The following is a 21687-nucleotide window of genomic DNA, read 5'->3' on the forward strand; positions in this document are numbered from 1 at the left end:
CCAGCAGCACTTAGACTACATAAAAATGCATCAGAGGAAATTCAATTTTCTGCCAAAGTAATGTGATAGAAATGGACAATGTCTGAAATGGCTGGAAAACAAATGGATCCGACTGGTCGATTGCCTCCAGAGAGTCTAGCAGGGGTCGCATCGCACATGCCGGACAGCTAACGAGCCAAAACACGGTTGACACACGCGTAAACACCGATGCGCAGCGCCCGGAGTGGAGCTGAGCGCGACGCCGAGGAAGAAGGAGCGGCAGCAGTCAGAATCAGAGGCAGCTGTGCGCCTATGGCTCCGCATGTACGTATTGGCTGTTTTGCCTTTTACGTTGATTTAAACCGACGGCTTCGAGTCGACCGACCGTATTGTGCAATAAATATACGAGCCAACCTTCAATATTGTATGACTACACAGCCACGGAGGCCGAGGTTTCAACCTTGACATGAAAAGTTGATACACCTGCAAACACAGTTACTGACTGTGTGTGTCTGTATGGGTTTGTGTGTATACACACACACATCAGGAAAATCAAGAAAAGAAGAAGGAGAATGGAGAATATGTCTTCAATGATGCCAGTTCGCAACACTTTTTTTTTTTTTTTTTGCCATTTTTTGGGGGGTTTTCAGCTCTGTGTCCAATTCATTTTCGGACCCAGTCGGTACTATTAATACTAGTTCAAACACCCATCACCTGCACTGGGAGACACAGAGACCCCTGGCCTCAGCATTTGCAAAGCAGCTGCGCGAAGCAAATCCTTATCACCGACGCTCATTCAATTTAGGGTTTTATTGGATGAGACATTTGGGAGGGGGGGGGGGGGGGATCAATGGATCATTCAAGGTGTTGTTCCAGATAATGATGCCTAAATGTTTTTAGACTCATCAAGGTTGGGAGGAGGAGGGGGTGGGGGGGTGAAGGATATCCATGCGCATAAAAAAAAAAAAAATCACTTTTGAAAGCGCTTTAGCGCGCCGTAACAGAGACGAGCCAGCGCAACATTCGTCCATTCTGCCTTCAAGGTGACAGACCCAGACAGTCACGACTCCCCATAAAAGCAGGAGCATGAGCTCACTCCAAACCTGCCATGTCGCAAAAATTCCAGTCGTAAACCCTGGCTAGCGGTTACTACTTTCTGCAGATTTGTTTGAACTCATCTGTTTGAGCCTGATCAGAGCTCTTGGTCAGGGTAGTGGACTCCCGTTATGTTAAAAACATACATAGACGCCGTCATCCCTGAGCGTGTGAGTGTCATGCGATCCGGAGTTTACAGCAGGCAAGCAGATGGTGCTGAGCAGTGTTGGCGAGTAATCTATTACAAAGTAATCCACTCCTGTAATTAAACTACTTTTTTTTTTTTTTAAATAACGAAGTAATGCAACGGGATTACTGTGACAAAACTGGTAATTACAGAATATCAAAATTACTTTATCAAGTAATGATTCCATTACTTTTCGGAAATATATTGCAAGCTGAAAATGTCCACAAAATGTCTGAAATTGAGAAAAACAACGCAGATTATTTGGGCTGTGCAAAAGGCACCACTGCTGTACACGAGTTTGTTCTGGGAAATGTGCAGTTTGTGTTCAGAGAGCAAACATTCATTCAGGGCGCAGACAATATTTGGAATTGTTCGTTCCAAAGCACTGAGCAACTGTTTCTTTATCTTTTTTTTAAATAAAAAAACCCCTAATATAATTAGTAATTGATTACTTTTTTAAAAAGTAATTCAAGAAGTAATTAGATTACTTTTTTAAGGAGTAATCACTCCTCAGTAGTTGGATTACTTTTATGGAGTAATCCCAGCAAGGCTGGTGCTGCGGGGGTCTGACATGAATTTCACACACAGTTAGTGGTTTCGACGTTAACGTCTCAACTGCGGCTGCACTTCAAGGCATGTGCAGCGCACGTATGGAGCCGCGATTGTGTTGCGTCTGAGGCCAATGCGTTGGTGGTCCCTGATCGCACGTCAGGGACCACCAACAGGAAGGAAAGAAAAAATAAGTTGCAGATGCTGTCTTCGGCGTATTTAAACACCTCAAGATTGCTGTACAGCGTCGTGGAGAGCAATCTCCAACGGCAGAGCCGGAAGTCTGGCCCAATGCACTCACTTTTGCCGATGAGCTGAGATATAAGTCTAAAATGCTAATTTAGCCATTTTATGTCATTGCTGTTCCATTCCTTTCATTTTATTCCTATTTAATTATCAGTTTGGAAATGGAAAATTTGCCTTCTTTCGGAAGTAGCTGATGGAAAAAGATCAACTTTGAAGAAATGATTTTCAGTGCAGGTTTCGTTCATAGTGGTAGCACAGTCTGTGGAGACGGCATACTCTGACTCGAAGGGGGGAGATGAAAATATGCCTGGACCAACGTAGGCGGAATGAGGCAGATTTTGCCATTATAACGGCAAGCTCTTTTCCCTCTTGGATGGAAAGCAAGCCTGGTCTGACAGTCAAACATCATTATGGGCTAGTGGCTTCGCACTTTGTCACTGTCTGAATGGAGACTTTGTTCTCAAGATTCGTCAAGATTTATGGCATTCCGGTCCCTATTTAAGCGATGATGCACAACAAAGTCGTTTTGTTTAATGTGGAAGCCACTTTGAAAGACGGCAGATCCTCCGGGGTTGCCGGCTTATTTTTTTCTCGGCGCAAATACAATACGAGGCATTGTGCTGTCTCTTCTCTTTTTTCGAAATCCTTCTTCAAAAAGAGGAGACGCAGATGTCACGCTAAGTTTCAGGGTGTCGCCGGGATGAATGGTGACATTTTCATCAGCACAGTCAAGTGCACACTTGAACCTTGAGAAATCTTCTGCGCCTCCCCATGAGTTGTGGCGAAGAGGACGTAGCGTCACCCAATTATGAGTTGGCCTTGTGGCCTCACTGGAAGATGCGCAATAAATGATTCACTGTGTGCTAAGCGTTCACACATTCAGTCTCTGACTGCGAGCTGCCAACGCTTATGATTCCCTGATCATTCTCAAACTCCTGCTCCAGGTATCGGACTCATCACTGCCTCGGTGAACATTAATGAGCTCATCATGGCGTAAGAACCACAGTACACATGACTCAGAGAACTGTTTTGTTTTTTGTTTTTTTTTGTTGGGGGGAGGGGGGGGGGTTTGACGCACGTCCTTCTTAACAATAAAAAAAATAATCCTTCAGTGGGAGACGTAGATAAAAGCAAATAAACACAGAGGCCCAGCAGGCCGAGTGAAGTCACCACGATTTCCCCGCTGCGCCGGCTGCTGCAGGTGTCCTCCAGCTGCACACGAGGGGAAAATTGTAGGAACTTCACATCCTGATTATTATTTTATTCCCCCTCCATTTATCATGCGGCTCGGATGTGACTGAGCCCGATTGTTGTTGTTTTTTCCAACGAGCGCGCCAAGCGACCCTGGCGACGGCGCCCTCTGCCGGTGCGCAGAGGGCGCCTCTTTATATATATATATATTTAAATAAAAAGGGGGTCGGAATGTTGTCGACACACGGCTCACACACACTCCGTCGCGCGCGCGCACGCACACACTCTCCACAAGCCCGGCGCCAAAGAAGCGTTGCGCTCCTTCGCTCGAGAAGAGCGCGCAACGCTTTCCTGAAGGAAGGAGTCGCGCCGCGTTCCGCACCACTTTCCAGACGAGTTCCTCTCCGCGGCGAGGTGTTCTTGTTCTCAACCGGCCCGGTCCGTCTGCCGCTGCCAGTTTCGGGGATGTTTTAGAGGAGGGGAGACAGTCTCCAAGGGGCATTAGGAGCGGCCAGAGTGAGCCCTTATAATGCGGAGAGATCAGGTCTCTGTAGTTTGTCGGTATGAGCGCAGCGCACACGGACCGTGCACAGCCGCCTTCATGGATTCTCTCACTGATTGACTGACTTCTGATTATTATTTTTTTCCTCTTTCATTTTTTTCCCCCTCCTCTTTAACCAACGGAGGTTTTTTTCTTCGGCGTCGAGGTTAGTCTGAGTTCTTAATCGCGGATTACAATCAGAAGTGGAGGAATTTTCCTTTCTTTTTTCTTTTTTTTGGACTTTAATGAGGATATCTGTTCTTTGCAGTTAGCCTACGCCCGGGTCAAGTGGAGAGGGATTAACCTTTCACGAGGTGGAAGTATTATTTGGACCCTAACTCATCTGGTGCTGCTGCCGCCGCCGCCGACTCCGACATGAAGTCTGTCACCGTGTGGATGTGCGTCCACGTCTCCCTGCTGCTCTTAGGTGAGAGGTGAAGCAACGTGCGCGGCTGGGCGTGCGCATGTATGCGGGCAAAACAGTGAATGCGAGCGATCAAGATGCGCCGCTGTTGTGATGATGATGATGATGATGATGATGATGATCGGCGCTAAGGCGCGTTCTGCGTCCTGCGGGAGTTTCATCCGAGCGCGCAATGTTCTATCCGGTGCGTTAAATGAAAAAAATGAGAAAGAAGAAAAAAAAAATGGGGGGGGGGGGGGAGGGGGGGAGCGTCGCCAGTGAATGATTGATTGCTCCATGTTACGATGCACCCGAGTGAACAACCATGTGAGTGGATCACTCATATCAGAAGATTGATTGTTTCGCTTGGATTGTAATTTGATTTTCTAGGGAATTCTGAAAAATAAATAAATAAAAAAAAATAGTCATGTCTTTTCAGTAATGTCGAGGTTACAAAATGTGTCATCATTATCATCATCATCATCATCATCATCACAAACACCCGATTACAAACCTCATCTGAAGTAACAAATTCGATTCTCTTGCAAATCCCAAGGATAAAAAAAACAACAACGTGTTTTTACTTTGCATGAAGTTTTCGTGGCGCGGAGCTCCGTGCCCCTCGTGACAGCGCTCCCCCAGTACCCATCGACACCGCACGGGGGCTCTCTTGCCATTTTGTCAGGAGGAGTTCAGCCTCGTGCGAAATTGGCTTTGAAGCGTTGGCTGCGTTGCCCTCAAACCGCAACACCTGTGCTGCCTCACTAATTTTCTGCTCACACGGTCGTGAATCGAACGCCCCCCACGTCTTTTAAGTGCTCATTTGACATGTGAAAATTAGACACTGGCCAGTAATCAAGCTTCACAAGTGGGTTTGATCAGTAATTGAGAGACACACTTGATTTTAAATTATGTTTTTTTTTTCCTTTCAATTATTATTAATCCTGTTCTCGAGGTTCTGAATGTTCTCACAGCGGGTGCTTCCAGACTAATGTGCAGATGACTGCAAGGCCAGGAAGAATGTGACTGCATTGCAAAAAAAAAAAAAAAAAAAAAAAAAAAAATGCCACGTTTGGGCGTGACAGTGCCATTAGACCTGTTGCACTGCAAAAATAAATTTAGAGCATTTTTATGATGGTTACATTTACATAGTGAATCATGCCCACACACATACAAACCTAAAAAGCCTCTAACTCACTGCCTCTGCTGCCACCTCCACCTCCTGTGTCTCCTGATCACCTAGATGAGGCAGAGAGCTCCTGGGATGGTCCCTCAGCTTTGACCGCATCCTCGGCCAACGGCTCTCCCAGATCTTCAGACGGCGGGCCCGGGCCGAGGGCTCAGACGGAGTGGGTGGATTGCATCCAAGCGAGTGACATGTGCAACCAGAACCCGAGCTGCAGCTCCCGCTACCGGGTGATGCGCCAGTGCCTCGTGGGCAAGGAGAAGGAGGCCATGCTGGACAACAACAGGGAGTGCCAGGCTGCCTTGGAGGTGCTGCTGCTCAGCCCTCTGTACGACTGCCGCTGCAAGAGGGGCATGAAGAAGGAGCTGCAGTGTCTGCAGAACTACTGGGCCATCCACATGGGACTCACCGAAGGTAAGAGGCGCGACAACTCGCCGTCTCACAAAACTTCATGGCGTGAACATTTGGTCGCTCCAGATGCTGCTGCGAAAAGCCGGCACCTACTTAAGTTTCTAAAAATTGAAACGCATCCGAGTGAATTCTGCACTTTTTTTTCTTTCTCCTCTGATAGTTTTTCAGCTCATGAGCTGCGATTCGGATGTTCAGTGTCATTTTTCTCTGCTTCCGCAGCCTTGGACCAGCATCGTTCACGGCCAAATAGTACGTGCACGGAAAGACGCATTGCATGGCATCCATCTACAGTAAATAGTCTATAGATATTAATGCAAACCGCTTGCACTTACTTCAAATGAAATATTCCGCTCTCTCGCACCGTGCTGCGTTCTTTCCACGACTGAAACGAGAAGGATGTGCACCACGCCCATTGTTGATGCACAATTCCCTCATGCCCTCTTAGAGTGATACCCAAAAGCCCTTGATGAAAAATATATGCTTTCCTACTTTCCTCACCCTCTTGGAGGTAATGGACCTGTAATGGGATTACATTATGTAGACCTGTTATGGTAGACTTATTGGTTTTCACCTAAAGTGTTCCATATTTCCATGTAATGAGGTTGCAGTCGCGTGTGCCCATTAATGCTGGACATAAAAGGGTACTCCAGTTCTAACATTGTAGCCTCATGTTTTGTTTTGTTTATTATTTTTTTTTATTTTGTTCTTATCATCGTTATTATATATTTAGGACCCAGCAAAGGCAGCTTTGTGAATGTGCTCCATCATTAAGGGACAAAAGTGCTCAGTGATTCAGATAAAGACAAGTCTGCCTGAGTCACACTTGGTCAGAGTTCGAAGGTCAGACCCACAACCCACAACTTACATACACCGGATGTGTGAACATTGCCGGAGTGTACATGATGTGGAGCGTCATATCGGGTGCCATGTATGCAGGGGAAAATTAGAGTCAGCTGTTTCGATGGTGGAAATGTGACGGAGACGCCGAGGTTCGCACACTTCCAGGCTTTTTGTGTCGTGATCCATGAAGTGATTTGCCAAGCTGACTGCTCGTAGCACCAGCTACACTTTATCAGGATGACGGCGGCAGAGGGTCCCTGACACGAATTCAAGGGAGATGTAATGACATGCATGCTCTGAGGGCTTTCTGTCTCCCCCCACCCCTCCTGTATGCCTGCCCTTTTCCGGCACATTCTCCTCTGAAACCACCTCTCTGCTCTCCTGCTATGTCACATTCTCGCTCACTGTCTACTTTCCCCATCAAATGTGTCTGTGCCAGTCAAAGCGTGTTTCACTGCCTCTTGAAAAGTCGTCTGACTGTCAGGAATTGAGACCTCTGCTGCCTGCAGGTTGTCCTTCACACAGGGGTTTGTGAATAAATACCCAACAGCAAGTGACCCTCAGAGGGGAAAACCTGCTCCGACACAAACCAAAAGCTCTTAGAGAGCAGCTTTAACCTAATCACCAACGATCCATTGCGCAGTCAAGTGGGCTATTGTTAACTGGAAACAATCCATGTACAACATCCATCTCTGGAAACAAACACAATGTGCTACATCTCCTTCAAAACGGTGCTTAACCACTTCTTTCCCGTCCAAAATAGTTTGCGTGGCCCAAACGGGAAAATGGGAGAATTTGTAATGCGGCTTTTTCAAGCCTCACTTATTTCTCTCGTTCAGCGTAGCCATTTATTGTGAGCACAGAAGAAGAGCAGAGGCAACAAAAAAAAAAAAACACCACATGGTGACAGGAAGCCAGTTATTGTTCGAGACCTGTCTCACTTTAACCGTGATGCAGTAAATAAACTGTAATGCGTCGGTGGCTTGAGGCCAAACGTATATGTCTTGCTTTGACGTATGACCACTTTCCCACAGACTGAGGCAGCGGCGGAGCACGGAGAACAATCTAAAAATCAGGCGCCTGCTGTAGATTTGTTAGGCTCTAATGACACCTGGATCGGCGGCAGGAAGTGCGAGAGCTTCGGGGCTCAGCCACTGCGTGTACAGACAGAGAGCTGATCCAGGAACGGACCAGGACTGCCTTTCAGAGAGCACAATGCAAAACTAATGTGCGGAGAAAGCAATGTGTTATAAAAAAAAACACTTTTCCTCTGTCTTTATTTTTAATCATTTCAGAAAAGATGAAGGACTCAACATGGCTCCGCACCCACACCCAGGCTTCATTTCAAAGAGCAGTTCCGCTTAATGTTGACTAGGTTTTTTTTTTTTTCATGATTTATTCTTCTCTTAAAAGACTATTTCTTTTGAACAAAGGCAAAGTACCGTCTGATCAGTGCTACAGAAATGTTTTCCAGAAAGTCCATAAATGCTTGTGCAGAAGAAAAAGCATCTACTGATGTAACACATCTCAAAAGAGCATGCATAAGACTTAAAGGACATGATAAATTGTGTAGCGGGGGGGGGGGGTTCTGATCTAATAAACACAGGGCACATGGTTGAAACACACGCACACCACACACTCACATGTCATTGCGTTTATCATTTGTCCGCAAAGTCTTTGATTTCTGGATCAACGGGATGTTGCTGGCTACAGACAAAAAAATTCAGATCAGACGGTTCGTCCAGGAACTGTGCTGTGAAGATGGCAGTAAACATCTGACTCATACAACTGATGAATTATAATGAGGATAGTTTTTTAGTAGATATATTTATTGGGGAAAACAACAAAGTAGGAAATCTAAAGAAACAATACAAATATCTGTAGGTTCCTTTTCGTTTCTTTTTTCATTACAAAAAAACGCACACACAGCAAAAACACAACACAATAGTGCATTTTCCCCCTTAACCCTCCCATGAAATAGTTGATTAGATTTTAGTTTAAGCAATAGGTGTAGTAATAAAGAAATGACATTGTCTTGAAATAACCCAGAAACAACACACACATGTTTTCTACCAGATCATTTATCTGGTAACATCTCCAACACATCATCGGAGAGCAAAAGTTAGAAGAAATGGTGTGACCTCATCCATATTGGAAATATGCATTTGGATAGGTCGATGAGTCACTAACAATGGTAGGAAATCAAAAAATGGTCACCAGATAATATCAACCTTCTTTTTTTATTCTGACAGCGCATGCTATGGATTTTTCAGCGCTCCTGTTTTTTTTTAAATGCTTTTTTTTTTTTTTTGCTGCTGCAGTAGATAAAATGCTGCAGAATAAAATGTTTTGAGTTAACCGAGTTGCTGAGTTACCTAAGATCATAGCCTGAAGACCATTAAAACTGTGTCCATAAACAGGGTCTAATTTATTTATTCATTTATTTATTTAATCTTTGATCTACTGTTCAAACATGTCATTGGTTTCCACCTGGATGCCCAATACCAACATGCGGTAGATGTGGCGTTTATTACAAAACTACCACAGCAGGGTTTTGGGCTCTAAGCTGTTCCAAGGTAGTGCCACATTCCAGGCGCTCACTGTGCAGTTTGGAGGTGTGTTAGAACAACTACTGTTGGTAGCAGGCGGCACAGTGGAGTGTCTCAGTGTGACACTGTGACTCAGTACCAGGTCACCAAGTGTTGCTTGGTGCGCCGTCTGGAATCAGCAGCGAAAACCCCGGGTCCAGTCGTAGCTACAGTTGGCAGCAATGCTCCTGCAGCATTTTTGCATAAAAAATTTCTCTAAGAGGACAATGGTAATCTGAATAACGAGGGCCGGCAGCGGTGTCGCGAGGTCAGCGCCTCGTGCTGATTGTCACACCGTGGCTGCCTGCCTTTGGGCCACTGTACGGCCCTGAAAGGATGAATGGTCCAACGGAGTGTGCCCATGAGTCATAAATAGCGGCGCTAATGATAAAAAAGTTAATTGTGTTTTCTAACAGAAAATGGCAGCTAACTTCAATGTGTCAATACGGCAGTGCGTAATGGATAATGGCGGCCTCCGCTCTGAATGGGCCTGTGTCGGCTGGTGGTGACGTGGTCTAGTTGAGATCTATAAAAGAAGTAATTACTAAGAAAGAAACATTGGCTGGCACTCACGGGGGGGGGCTACCACACGCTATAGGCAGCTGCGGCTCTTTCAGTCGCGCCCCTGGGCCCCTCCGATATTGCCTCGTGGCTGCGCAGCAGAATTGGTCATTTAAACGACAGGTTTTTACATCTGTGTCATACATTTTTCACTGGCTCTCGACGCAGGAATTCTGCATTTGGGGCGTAAAAAAGAAAATCAAATTTAATTGGCTATGCTAGCGTTTTGCCGCAGAGGGGAAGTGGGGCGCTATAGACGAATCCCATGAGTGTTTTGTGTAGGTCGCCGTCTTGTGGCGCTTTCTAAAGTGAATAACAGCTAATTAATTATTTTGCTCATTCACTGTATGGCAGCAAACTGGCATTCTTCTCGCTGTTGATTTTTCTTTCTAAATACAGATTATTCCTTTATGTCTCTTTCAAAAAGAGCCATCACAGGCCTGTGTCGCGTCGGAACGCTTGAGCAGTGACTGTTGACACGAGCAACGCCAAATCAACAGACTGAGAAGAAAAAAGGGGAGACGGAGGGGGGGATAAAGTGTGGTGACTGAGAGAGACGGGGCGGGAGGTGCGGACGCGGGCAACAGCTCGGGGATGACAGACGGGCGGGGAAAGCTGAGTAAAGCGACGGGAGAAGGAGCGATGTGGAGACACGTCGGAGGGGAGAGGGGAGAGGCGGGGGGGGGGGGGGGGCAGGAGGGGGAGGGGCTGCAAAGGTACACTGTATTCCTCGGTGAAACCATCATTACTATGAGCAATGGTAGCAGTCACCGGCCATTACCTGAGCCATCCACTGTCATAAGTAGAACATTTCTCCAGCCGCCACCACATGTCAGGGGATGAGGGAGGCCGGCCCCTGCATGCTGAACGCGTCCTCTCGGCCCCCCCCCCCCCCCCCTGCGTCCGCACATCCAGTCCTCACTCGCCGGGTGGCTACTTCATCATCGGCGGAAGGGAAGCTGTCGATGACTTGGGGTCGGATCAATGACCCCCCCCCCCCCTCTCTTCAACCCCCCCCCACATCCACTTCCTTCCTTTCCACGCCCCCTTTGCTTTATATCTTTTACGCAGAAAGGAGCATTGAAAAGCAATGGTGGATGAAAAAAATGAAAAAGAAAAGCTCCCCTGTTTGCCTCTCTCATAAATCTGCCTAATGATTTTCCATATTGTGAAAGTGAACCGCCCAAACGACGATTCTCGCTCACCCCCGGCGCTGGTGCGGAGCGTGAAAGCAGCGTGGTTGAAACGAAGGGGGCCAGGTAACCGGCTTTAGATGAGCCTTTTTACGGCCGGAGTGAGTTCTCAGGCTCTGCGTGCGTGGGGGTGAGAGTGCGGAGTGAGTGACGGGCCATTCTGCTCGGTGAATGCTGTCGTGATGTGGACATTTAGACTCGCCGCCTGCAGAAAGGTTCACGGCGCCGCTGAGTGATTGCGCGCCACAAAAGTCAACCACCGAGTCCTTTCACCGCCGCCGCCATCCTTCGCTTTTCTCCACCTGTCTCCCCTACCCTGCGTTCCCTCTAGTGGGACTGAAAGCATAGACTCGGACTGAAACAATTTGTACAGTTAGATGCGTCATTGCGGCTGCAATGCCTTGGATGTCAGCGCCGTGCTGAACATCCTCAGATCTCCATTGACTGCAACACCTTTTGATTTTTTTTTTTTTTTTATCTTATTTCATAAAGGGAAAGATGCCAAAAACGATTGCACTGTCTGGCTGTATGATTTTGCCAAAACATATTTCGGTCTGCCATTTCACGTCCTTCCAGCGAGTCCCATTGTGTTTTTTTTACACTATAGTTGCACCTGGATAATCAATAGCATTAATTGTAGCTATTTATTATTCAGCTTAAATGGCAAATGTATCATGACCTAAAGTTTGAGGGCGATGCTGCGCTACTCACAAATGAAATTTATGAGAAAATGTAAACAGTTCATGACACGAGGATGTTTATATGAAAGTAGGGTATGAAATGAAAATGTATTCATCATAAACAATTTATTGAAGCAAAAGCAAGCAACAGTGGTGGTGAATATACCCTGACAAAAGGTTCCTCAATAACTTGCCATGTGACCTTTCTGTTAGGAGGCCTCATGATGTCAACATGTGAGTGGCATGATGAAGAGGAATGTTTGAATGCGAGTTGTCACTGAAACAGAACAGATAGTAGTTGATTCATGCATCAGACTCTTGCGTTAGTGAACAACATGTTATTCAGTGCTAAGTATTGAACAGTTGGATGTGTGCCATCGCTAGTATGCAGCAGGTCAAATTAAGTTCACCTGTTTTATTGCATTTTAGGTGCATTCCTAGATTTCACCCCAAAGCCAAATTCCTCAAACTTTTTGGTTTTGGTTTCAATGTCATTACTCCCTCTTATTGGCTGACATGCGGCCCTCCCTTCACCCCCCCGCCCCCCCCACACACACACACACACCCCAAAAAAAATCCCCCTGCTTAACAGCAAGCGCTCTGTTTTAACATGAGGGATAAAAATACAAATCTCACAACACATCCTGTGCTCATGCTGGATATTTTATTTATGATGTTTTGTGTTGGAGAAAATCAATTTTAAGGCAGTTACCAGAAGCTTAAAACGGACATCACAGTCATTCAAGGCAGGAGCAAGGACACAGAGGACATTGGTAGATGGAGGCAAATGATTTGCTGTGATTCGGTGTGGTGACACACACACACACACACACACACACACCGACCGTTGGGCGGACAGGCGAAAGAAAAAAAAAATATCAGGAGGTCAGTTGAGACAGAAATGGGCTACGGAATAGCAAAATATTATTACTCACCGCAACACATGCACGCACGCACACACACACACATAAATATACACACATATGTATATATGTATATGTATATATATATGTATATACACACACACACACATTGAACTTGTCCCTCTATAAGTAGTGGGCCTTGATGTGTCCGACAGATTCGTTCTGCACTTGGAACATCTAATATTCTTCCTGTCTTCCTATGTTTTTCCTTCTTTTTTTTTTTGCTACTCAGCAGGGTTACTGCACTGGGAAGAGGGTAAAGGTGGAGTGAGAGTGAGCGTGAAAGGAAAACGAAGAGTACAGTGTGGGAGACAAGAGCATACTGTACACAGCGAAGACACAAAAAGTGGCAGGTTAGCTGGCATTTGTAGCAATTTTTACACAGAGGGCCTGATCCAAAAAAGCGATTGCCGGGCTTGTACGCTAGAAAATCCATGCAATTAGCACCAAAATCGGTGCATCCTACCTACAGAGAGGATGTAAAGGTGTGAAAAGCGGCATTCTTTTTGGATCTGGCACTAAGTGCTCGGAGCACGATCCAACTGTTTTTGTGAGAGGGTCGGAAATTGCGAGGACAATGAACGACTCTCGTGCACAAATCGCGCCAGACCGACAGCACGAACACATACAACGAGAGAAGCCACATCAAGGGCTTTGCAACGGAGACATCGTGCTTAGTTGGTGGCACATTTCAAATCTGCACCGAACAGCATTTAATTTCTCTCCTTTTAGCTGCCTGTACAAAACGTGAAATGATGTGGTTTTCGTTCGCTCACGCTGATGTAAAACGTTAAAATCATGAGCGCGGACTGATAAAGCGCACCAGCCAATATGCTGCGTCATAAAGATGATGGCCAGTTTTACTTTTGTTTCGCAGGATTTACAACGCACCCGACATTTAATAGCAGTCAGCAGGTATTAAAACACAGATTTAGGGATGCCAGTGAGCAGCTACCCGTGATAACGCAGCGAATCCACAGCCAAGAGGAAGGCCGAGGATTTTGGCTCTTCATTCTCTGAGCCGTGTTTGCCCACCACGCTGTGCTGGATTGAAATTGTGGCTTGAAATATTATTCCAGGGGCTAATCCAATATTCCACTTGTATGGCCTGAAATTGGGTTTGAAATGTCAATATCACTTCAAAAGCCGGTGCATTAACTGAATTTTCACCGCAACTTGTGTTCTCTCAAGCGCAGTTTGAAGAAAGATGCATTTGTGGCATCACTTTATCTGCTCTAGCTTTAAAACGAGCACATTATGGGAGGACACTGAGTGTAGAGATTAATGCATTTCACCTAATGTAATAAAAATCCCATTATTCCAGCGTTTTCTTTGATTCATTTTTTTTTTCTTCAGAATATAAGTGGGCTGTAAGAAGTGATTTAAAGAAGAAAGTGTTTTGGCTCGCCTTATCTCCGCTGACAGCTCATTTGCAAACTTTGCGAGCTCTGACAGCAAAGACTCAGTCACCTTTTGTCGGCAGCCAAGTTCTGCTGCGCAACGGTGAGCGGGGCTCTGTGGAGGACCTCCGGCGGCGCTCCGGGCTGCTCAGCCTGCGCTAAAGCTTTCTTTGTGGGCGATTTTAATTGAGGCAAAGGGCTAGAATTGCAATATATTACCTCGCTTAGAGTGATATGTAATATGTATAAGGAGCATTCAGCCTGCTTTTAACACAGCCTGCAGCAAAATGTGGAACAATAAGAAGGCAAGATTATGCAACAATGTCCTTATTTCGGGGCAACTTCGGGGAAAAGCTGACAAGTTCGTCCAAATTCTCTTCTCTATATGCGGACAAAAATTGTTTTCTACTGTGGGACCTACATTTTATATCGGGACATAGACAATGGGCAACCCCCTAATTCCTAATTTGAGTGAATTTCTTTTTAATTGTCACTGCAGTTGTTGTCAATTATTTATAAGGGTTTTGTTAATAAATACCACGACTAGCAGCAGAAGCCGTAGTAGAGAGCAGGCTTGGTTTGGTTACTTGGGAAATATTTCACGCAGGCACCTGGTGGCAGCTATAGCTTCAGGGGGTCCTGATGCCACTCAATGTACCGATCGATTGTAGAGTGCCGCTAGCTACGGGGCTAATTCCTGTGTGTGTCTACGCATTACTTGTGAACGGAAGTGATAGAAAAGTCATGGAATGTGAAAGTACACAAGTGTGTATTAGGAAAATTCGGCATTCTTATTTACAGTATGTATCGTCACTTGTATGTTGTGTCACTTTGCGCGAATAATGAGCTAAAGTGTGCTTGAAAGCCGAGAGAGCCAAGGTGGGTGAATAGAATTGAGTTGCGTACTCATGAGACCGTGATGCAGACACCACTCAATGTACCGATCGCCTAAAGAGTGCAGCTACGGGGCTAATGCTGGTGTGTGCATGCATTACAGAGATAAAAGAGATAAAACAACACATGCAAGCCTAAATAATACAACACTACGTTGTTCACATAAAGAAGAAGAAGAAAAAAATCAATCGGACAGTTATCCATCACTGGGGAAATTGAGCTTTATTGATAATACAAATAAGAAGGGTGAGCGGCAGCTCCATACGGTTTCACAAAAGCAAACACACCCTCGCAGCCTGGGAGAGAGCTGTGAAGACACTTGAAAGCCTCCTTCCTCTCATGCTGCAGCCGGGGCCTGGGGAAGAGGAGGAGGAGGAGGAGGAGGAGGAGGAGGAGGAGGAGGAGGAAGTGTGATTGTCTGTCTGAAGCGCGCCAGTCATGCTTCGTACCATCGGAGCAAATGAAGTCAAACGGGGGCTTAATTACAGCGATAAGTTGTTGCCCTTTGGCTTAAAACGTCTTATCACTAAGCAGCGGAGAGGAAATTTCTACTATGAATGTATAATTGGGTCCGCAGTGACTGTCAGTGCATTTATGATTATTACCAACCCCCCATTTTGTTTTTGTTTTTTTCCCCCCATTAGTTGTTAAAACAAGGCCCCCTGCTGAGGAGGTTTTCACGTCCTCAGGGTTCCGTGTGATTAAAACGGCTTCTTGTAGATTTGTGTAATTAGACGACTCAGAACATCGCGTGGCGGCCAGTAGGCATCTGCGCGAACCGCCTCCACGCCGCTTCTGTTTTGTGAGCGGCTCAGGTGTTGACCGCTTTTGGCAAAAGGCTTCTTCCACGTGGCTCCGACTAAGTGCTGCGTGTTGTCGGTGTCCTGGAACTGGAAGATGAGCGTTACGCTCCTCTGTGGCTCCTTTTTCAACGCGACTGTACACCGTAAATACACACACAGCTGAAATAGGACATGAAAGGCTGGACTGAGGTGGTGGTTTGCTGAGTGAGTGCTCGTCTTGATCTTTGGAGAGACTTTCACAGTGCTGCAGGTAATTGTTATAATTAGCTGTGCTGAAAGATTTCAGGGACATTTTCCTAACAATTTGCCCTCTCTGGACAGAAATTTATGAAAAGAGACGTGGGTGGAAATAGCACATATATTTTCCCGCGTGATGCGGTACAGATTTTTTCCCTCTCTCTCTCTCTCTTTGTGTTCCACTTCTCTCCTTCTCTGCCTGCTTGTGCATTGGAGTCTTTGGCCAAAGGGTCTGCCTCTGTCTCCTTCTCACCCGAACACAATCCCCGACCTTGGCCAGATGTCAATACCAAGAATGGCCACCTGAGTTGCTTCATCTAATTATGATTGTAAATATTGATGGGGAGGGGCTAGAGGCGCCGAAACAACTCTTTAGAAAGACATGGGAAGAGGAAGGGAAAACAAAATCTCTCCAGTCGTTCATTTTTGTTTCCCGACGGCACTTATTTCTGTATTGGCGTTTTCCCTCGGAAGTATAGACAACTTTGCCAACTGTCTTTCTGAAACGACGCTGCTTTTTGCTTGAAGTTTAAAAAAGTAAAAGTACGTAAATGTACGCACCAGCCACAACACCTTTGCCGCAACGGCTGTGACTATTATCGGAGCAGCAACAAGACGACGCTTTATTGACTTCCATCATTCTTTATTTTTTAAAGCATCCGAGGAGGACGTTTGGTAAACAAATGTTCTCCATCTATTGATTGGACCTGCGCATGGTTTGTCAAGCTAGCGTGGTCTTGTAGCAAAAGATTTTGTGTGATTTCATTTGTAGTGGCTGACTTTGCGCCTCACTACACCTTTGGGGTGTTTTCTGTTCAGATCAGAATGCAAAGCTATTACACACTGGAGGGTTTGTCTCATTCACACCGAATGGCTATGAATTTTAAATGTGGGATTAAGGCCTTCAGAGAAGCATTCACATGGGGGAGACTCACTCAGTTCCTTGCTAATTGGATTTTTATTTATTTATTTAAAAAAAGGCTTTGGCAACAAAATTGTTAACAGGAAGAACCCTTCTTTTGGGGTTTTTTTTCAGCAGTTCCATCAAATAAACCCACAGCAGGAACAAGGATTCTGTCTGAGAGAAACCCTTCCACTGCGGTCAACATCCTGTTTTTCTGTGAATCAAAATAAATAAATAAATAACTTGCCAACAAAAGTGGGCCAAAGTGGTTGGTCAGCCCCTCCCCCCAAAGCTGATAAATTGTGTCATTACATTTAATGTTCCGTTCTTTCTCAAACACGCACTTTGACAATTTGTCAAATAAAACCATATCTCTCTTAGTTTCAGAAAAGGAATTTGTAACCTGCCCATGTTCCCAGGTTAATGGGGCTAAAATGCATTCCTACTCATGGCTTTACTAATGGTTATTGATAGCGTGGGTCTGTGTCTGATTTATTTCCTTAGGAACGCTCTTACGCTCTGCTGGGAAGCAGCCTAAGTGTTAATGAATCTTTGTCATCTCTCCTGTTGTTCCAGGTGGAGACATGGATGACTCATCCCCGTATGAACCTGTGGCACCTAACCGACACCCTGATGCGTTCCGCTTGGCCTCCATCTCCTCAGGTATCACAGCTGTAATCATATCTGAACTTTTTTTTTCTTTTTTTTTCAATATGATGGATAATATTTTTCTTGGGAGACTGAGCTGTCTTTTGCTTGACGGTAACAATGTCTGAAGAGATTGACTTTATCTTTCCTCGCCAAATTCAACCACTCAGCTCTCGCTGGATGACCCATAATGTTAGATCTCATATGGTCTGTGTGCTGCTGTCTCAAAGTGGGCCTCAGTTATTGCTTTAGTTTAGTTTTGATTTTTTCTTCCGCAGTTATGAAGTTTGGCAATCTGCAGTGGCAGGAAAGATTATAGATTATCATTATTGTTATTGTCGTGGTATTGCTAATGAGATGGGATATGATAAAACACAGCTGCAGTAGAACAGAAAACTTTGGGAAATATGTAAGATTGTTATCACACCGCTGAGTCCAGTAGACTCAGTCTGACTGGGTAATCGGTTCAATTGGGCTTGCACTGTCTGCACTTTGTCAAAATCAATCAATCTTTTCTGTGATGGCGCTGCCTCAAGAATTACTGAAGGATAAAATAAAGAATGAACAAGAAAATAGTCACTGCAGGGCACTGCAGGTGTTTACCCGCAACACTGTATGTTGTAGTCTGCTCATGACAACTTGAAATGGGCCGAGACCTACGTTTTTAGGCTTTTAGGTTAAATTGCGTGTTCACACCTCCAAAATGGAGTGTACTTTTTGAGCAAACAGTATAGAGTTCCGTTAAACAGGACCAGTGTGAATGCACCTTTATATACGCATGGTTTCTGTTTAGAGATACAGCTCTTATGACACAGCACCTCAAGATTAAGTGCTCATCTTACTCTTCTTTTGGTTGCCACAAGAAGTATATAAACAAACTGTAAATAGCACATTTTTGCGTTGTTTTCCGCTGATGCACCATGTTCTGTTTCATAACATAGACACAGGAACTCTATGTCTAATCTTCCTATTGTTCAGAACAGAGGGTCAGTTATTTTTAGTTGAGTCAGTAGTCATTTGATATTTTATAGGGAAAAATGTGCTAATGGATGTGTACTGTACTGCCTTTAATGATGGAGGCCCTGAGCAAACTTTAAACATCGGCCAACGCTACACAATCTCTCAGATTTATGATTTGAAACAAACAAACATGCAGACTTAAATCTTAAACCTTAACAATTTTGCACACAAAAAAAATATAATATATTATTAACCAAAAAAAATCATGTCTGTCATGATTTGTGTCTGTTTGTGTCTGTTTGTGTCTTTTATACTGTGAAGCCACGTGAACTCCCACATTTCGGCCCTAAACAAAATAAATGAGTTTTAATTTTGAAATGCAAGTTGCACAATTCGAAATGTAAATTGTGCATCTCCTGTTGCAATTAGGCTAGGGATGTTAGTGTATAATCTTTAGGTTTTGAAGAGACAAAAGATTCAGTTTTTGATGAATTTCTCTACGACATTCCTATGGTCCACAGTGGTCATTTTAGTGGTTCTAGGTGGCGCAAGAGAGTAACTCATTGCACCAAGGCGGTTCACATTTTTCATGAGTTGTAGCCTGTGGGCCAAATTTGTTGCGTTTTGGAGCATGATTTGGGGTCAAAGTTGGGTTCAAAGAGGCGTCAGGAGAATAACGAGAAAGAAACACAGCAAAAATAATAGGTTCTTCACCCGAAGGCCTTTTTGTTTGCCTCTTCAACTTGCTCTGTGTCTGCATGAATACTTACAGTAAATATGGCCCGTCATGGAATATTAACAAATTATTCAGGAACAGTAACCGCGTGCAATATGTATGAAGCATGGCAGGGTAAGATGTGCTCGCTAAGGGGAATTAAAAACAGCAAAAACATGTGCAGGATAAAGCCAGAGTTTGAATTGCAGCTGCATTAGGACTTTCTTCTAACCAGTAATCGGGGGGACAAAAAGGTTTAGCTTTGGCCAATCAGTGTGCAAGTGCAGGCGCCATGGTGAGGCGAGCCCAGTATAGCAGGCCCTATGTATCAAAATACAACCGGGGACTAATTATTATATCCACACCACTTCTACCTTATTCCCTCCAAGGTGAAATATTGGATTTGCTCTTTGAAATCTGTTTAGCTGCAAGCACTCCTCATTATTTATCATTTCTGTGGACAAAGTAATTGATTGTGGCGCAGAGAGAAGGCCACAGGCTAAACAGATAAGTAATTACACACTTGTGTTGTAGAAATGCCTCTCGTTTTGATTACTAAAGCGGGCAAAGTATTCATAATCACGTCTATAAATGTTAAACTGCACGGCGACCCGGGGAATATACAATATTTGCTGGGTTGATGAGTGTGAGGGAATGTACACTCTCTTAGAAAGTTCAGACATTGAAAAATAACCTTTATTTATATATTTTTTTGGTTATTTTTTTTCAAAATAGAGAAAAAAGTTGCATAAGACAGGAAATAAAATCCTGTGATACTGTGCGCACACACTTGGTAGAGCTAAGATTAAACAAACCATATGGGGAATGATCACCCCAGGAGATTCCGGCATACCTATTGCACAGAGGACAGTTTCTCTGTGACTAACGTCGTCTAACTGCTGCTCATTCTTACATATCTTCAATTTGCTCATGATTCACACACACTCGCGCGCAGAAAAACGTAATGAAAACATTTTACCCCACTGAGTCTGTCCCTTTAATGAAAGCGTTCTAGCCAAGGATAGCTTTCTTAGGCAGACAGCCCTGAATCCTGCCCATCCTGCAGTGGCTTGGCCAGCGCTGTGTGCTTGCATCAGCAGTGCTTCATCACCCCAGAGCTCAGCATGGCGGATTCCAGGGCCAGACAGCCTTCACCAACGCTAGCGGGCCTCTTTCCACTGATCCCTTTGCTGCGAGGCAACGCGGGGGCTCCTCAAGCATTGCTCTTCCAACCCCGTGTGCAGCACCTCCTGAATTTCTCTCATCATCGTGCGCCTTTACCGCATAAATATAGGATTTTGAAATGAATGCATGGGGCGTTAAGACGCTGAAAGCCCATTGCTTTGTGTGCGCACCGTACAGTACAAATGTGACACGACATTAAGAGAGAAGAGACCTCATAAGGGACGGTTACAACCCAGCCTGCTAATAAATAGTCAGGCAGACAATACAATTCATGCATCAGAAGTTCATTTTACTGGGAATTCCTACTAGAAAAGACTGTGATTTATTATTATTATTATTATTATTATTATTATTATTATTATTATTATTATTATTATTATTACTTCTATACATGCTCCAAAGTATCTACCGTACTCTCTTCTTGTTACTTGGAGTAACAGTTTGGTTTTTTTTTGGAGTACTGTCCCTGAACCTGGGCCTTTTTGGACACAAGTACAGCTCTGACTTGTGGAAAAAAAATTGTCCTCAGCCCAGCAACATCTGGCTTTGGTGTAAATTGGCATCTCTAAATTCTCTATACTACCTTGGCATGCTGCTGCTTTGATTTTCTCTTTTCGTCATGTTGAGTGTGAGGCCAAGAAGAAACTAAAACATGCAATGTGCCAGCATACCAGAAACCTGCCAAAAATGGCAGCTATTTTCACAAGTTGCACCATCCTACCTGCATTCCTTTCATATGCTATAAGAAAAGGGAGCCTGGAATATGCGCACATGTTTTTCGTGTGTGTGTTGCTGTTACCTTCACATAGCCATAGCCAAACTCTATGTACTTAACAGTGCCTTGCATGGTAACTGCCGTGTTTCTGCCAAAGAGTGGAGAAAAACAGAGGTTCTAAAGCGCAAAATACAAACGCAAACTGTACAATATAATGAAATAGAAAACACAACAGCGTTTACCTCGGATTTTGGACCTCAAGACCTTAAGAGAATTGATGCTGCGTCTTTGAAAACACCTTATATTTAAACAGACGGCAACGCTGGCCTCATTTTCCCCGCCGCTAAATCCAACCAAACAGGAAAATTCCGCTAACTGGTTTGAAAATTTGAGCACGCCGGGTGAACTTGTCTTTACTTGCAAATAATATATTTATGGAAGGCATTCGTGTGTAATGGATGTACCCCTAATTTAATACTGAATTGTTTTTTGACATTTCACAACTTTAAAAGTAGTGGATCAAAAATTCATACATTGGCAATGATTTTAATCTCCCACAAGGTTTAACCTTTTTTGTTCAAATTTTAGTTTTGTTGTATTTTCTGCTTTGTTGTTATGTGTTGCAGGTTTGCTCTTTAAGGCAAAATTGCAAA

The 21687-nt window shown here is 44.6% G+C and overlaps 1 protein-coding gene and 1 long non-coding RNA gene across 3 annotated transcripts in view; one reads left to right on the forward strand and one right to left on the reverse strand.

Moving 5' to 3' along the window:
* The window catches only part of LOC142896955 (uncharacterized), a 525186-nt gene that overhangs the window by 168043 nt on the left and 335456 nt on the right, over window positions 1-21687 (reverse strand). The window lies entirely within an intron of this gene.
* Window positions 3526-21687, forward strand: part of LOC142897012 (GDNF family receptor alpha-2-like) — a 56828-nt gene continuing 38666 nt past the window's right edge. The window contains exons 1-4 of one of the 2 annotated variants that reach the window (XM_076039012.1): window positions 3526-3954; window positions 4057-4215; window positions 5435-5791; window positions 17388-17474. In XM_076039012.1, the coding sequence (XP_075895127.1) occupies window positions 4164-4215; window positions 5435-5791; window positions 17388-17474 (496 nt within the window). In that variant the 5' untranslated portion in view covers window positions 3526-3954; window positions 4057-4163. Of the gene's footprint in view, window positions 4216-5434; window positions 5792-17387; window positions 17475-21687 lie in introns of both variants that reach the window. The other variant, XM_076039011.1, reaches the window with a different exon arrangement.

Source organism: Nelusetta ayraudi, unplaced genomic scaffold (assembly GCF_046127955.1).
Source record: "Nelusetta ayraudi isolate G7.1 ecotype Tasmania unplaced genomic scaffold, CSIRO-AGI_Nayr_v1 ptg000058l, whole genome shotgun sequence".
In the NCBI taxonomy this organism is placed as follows: Eukaryota; Metazoa; Chordata; class Actinopteri; order Tetraodontiformes; family Monacanthidae; genus Nelusetta; species Nelusetta ayraudi.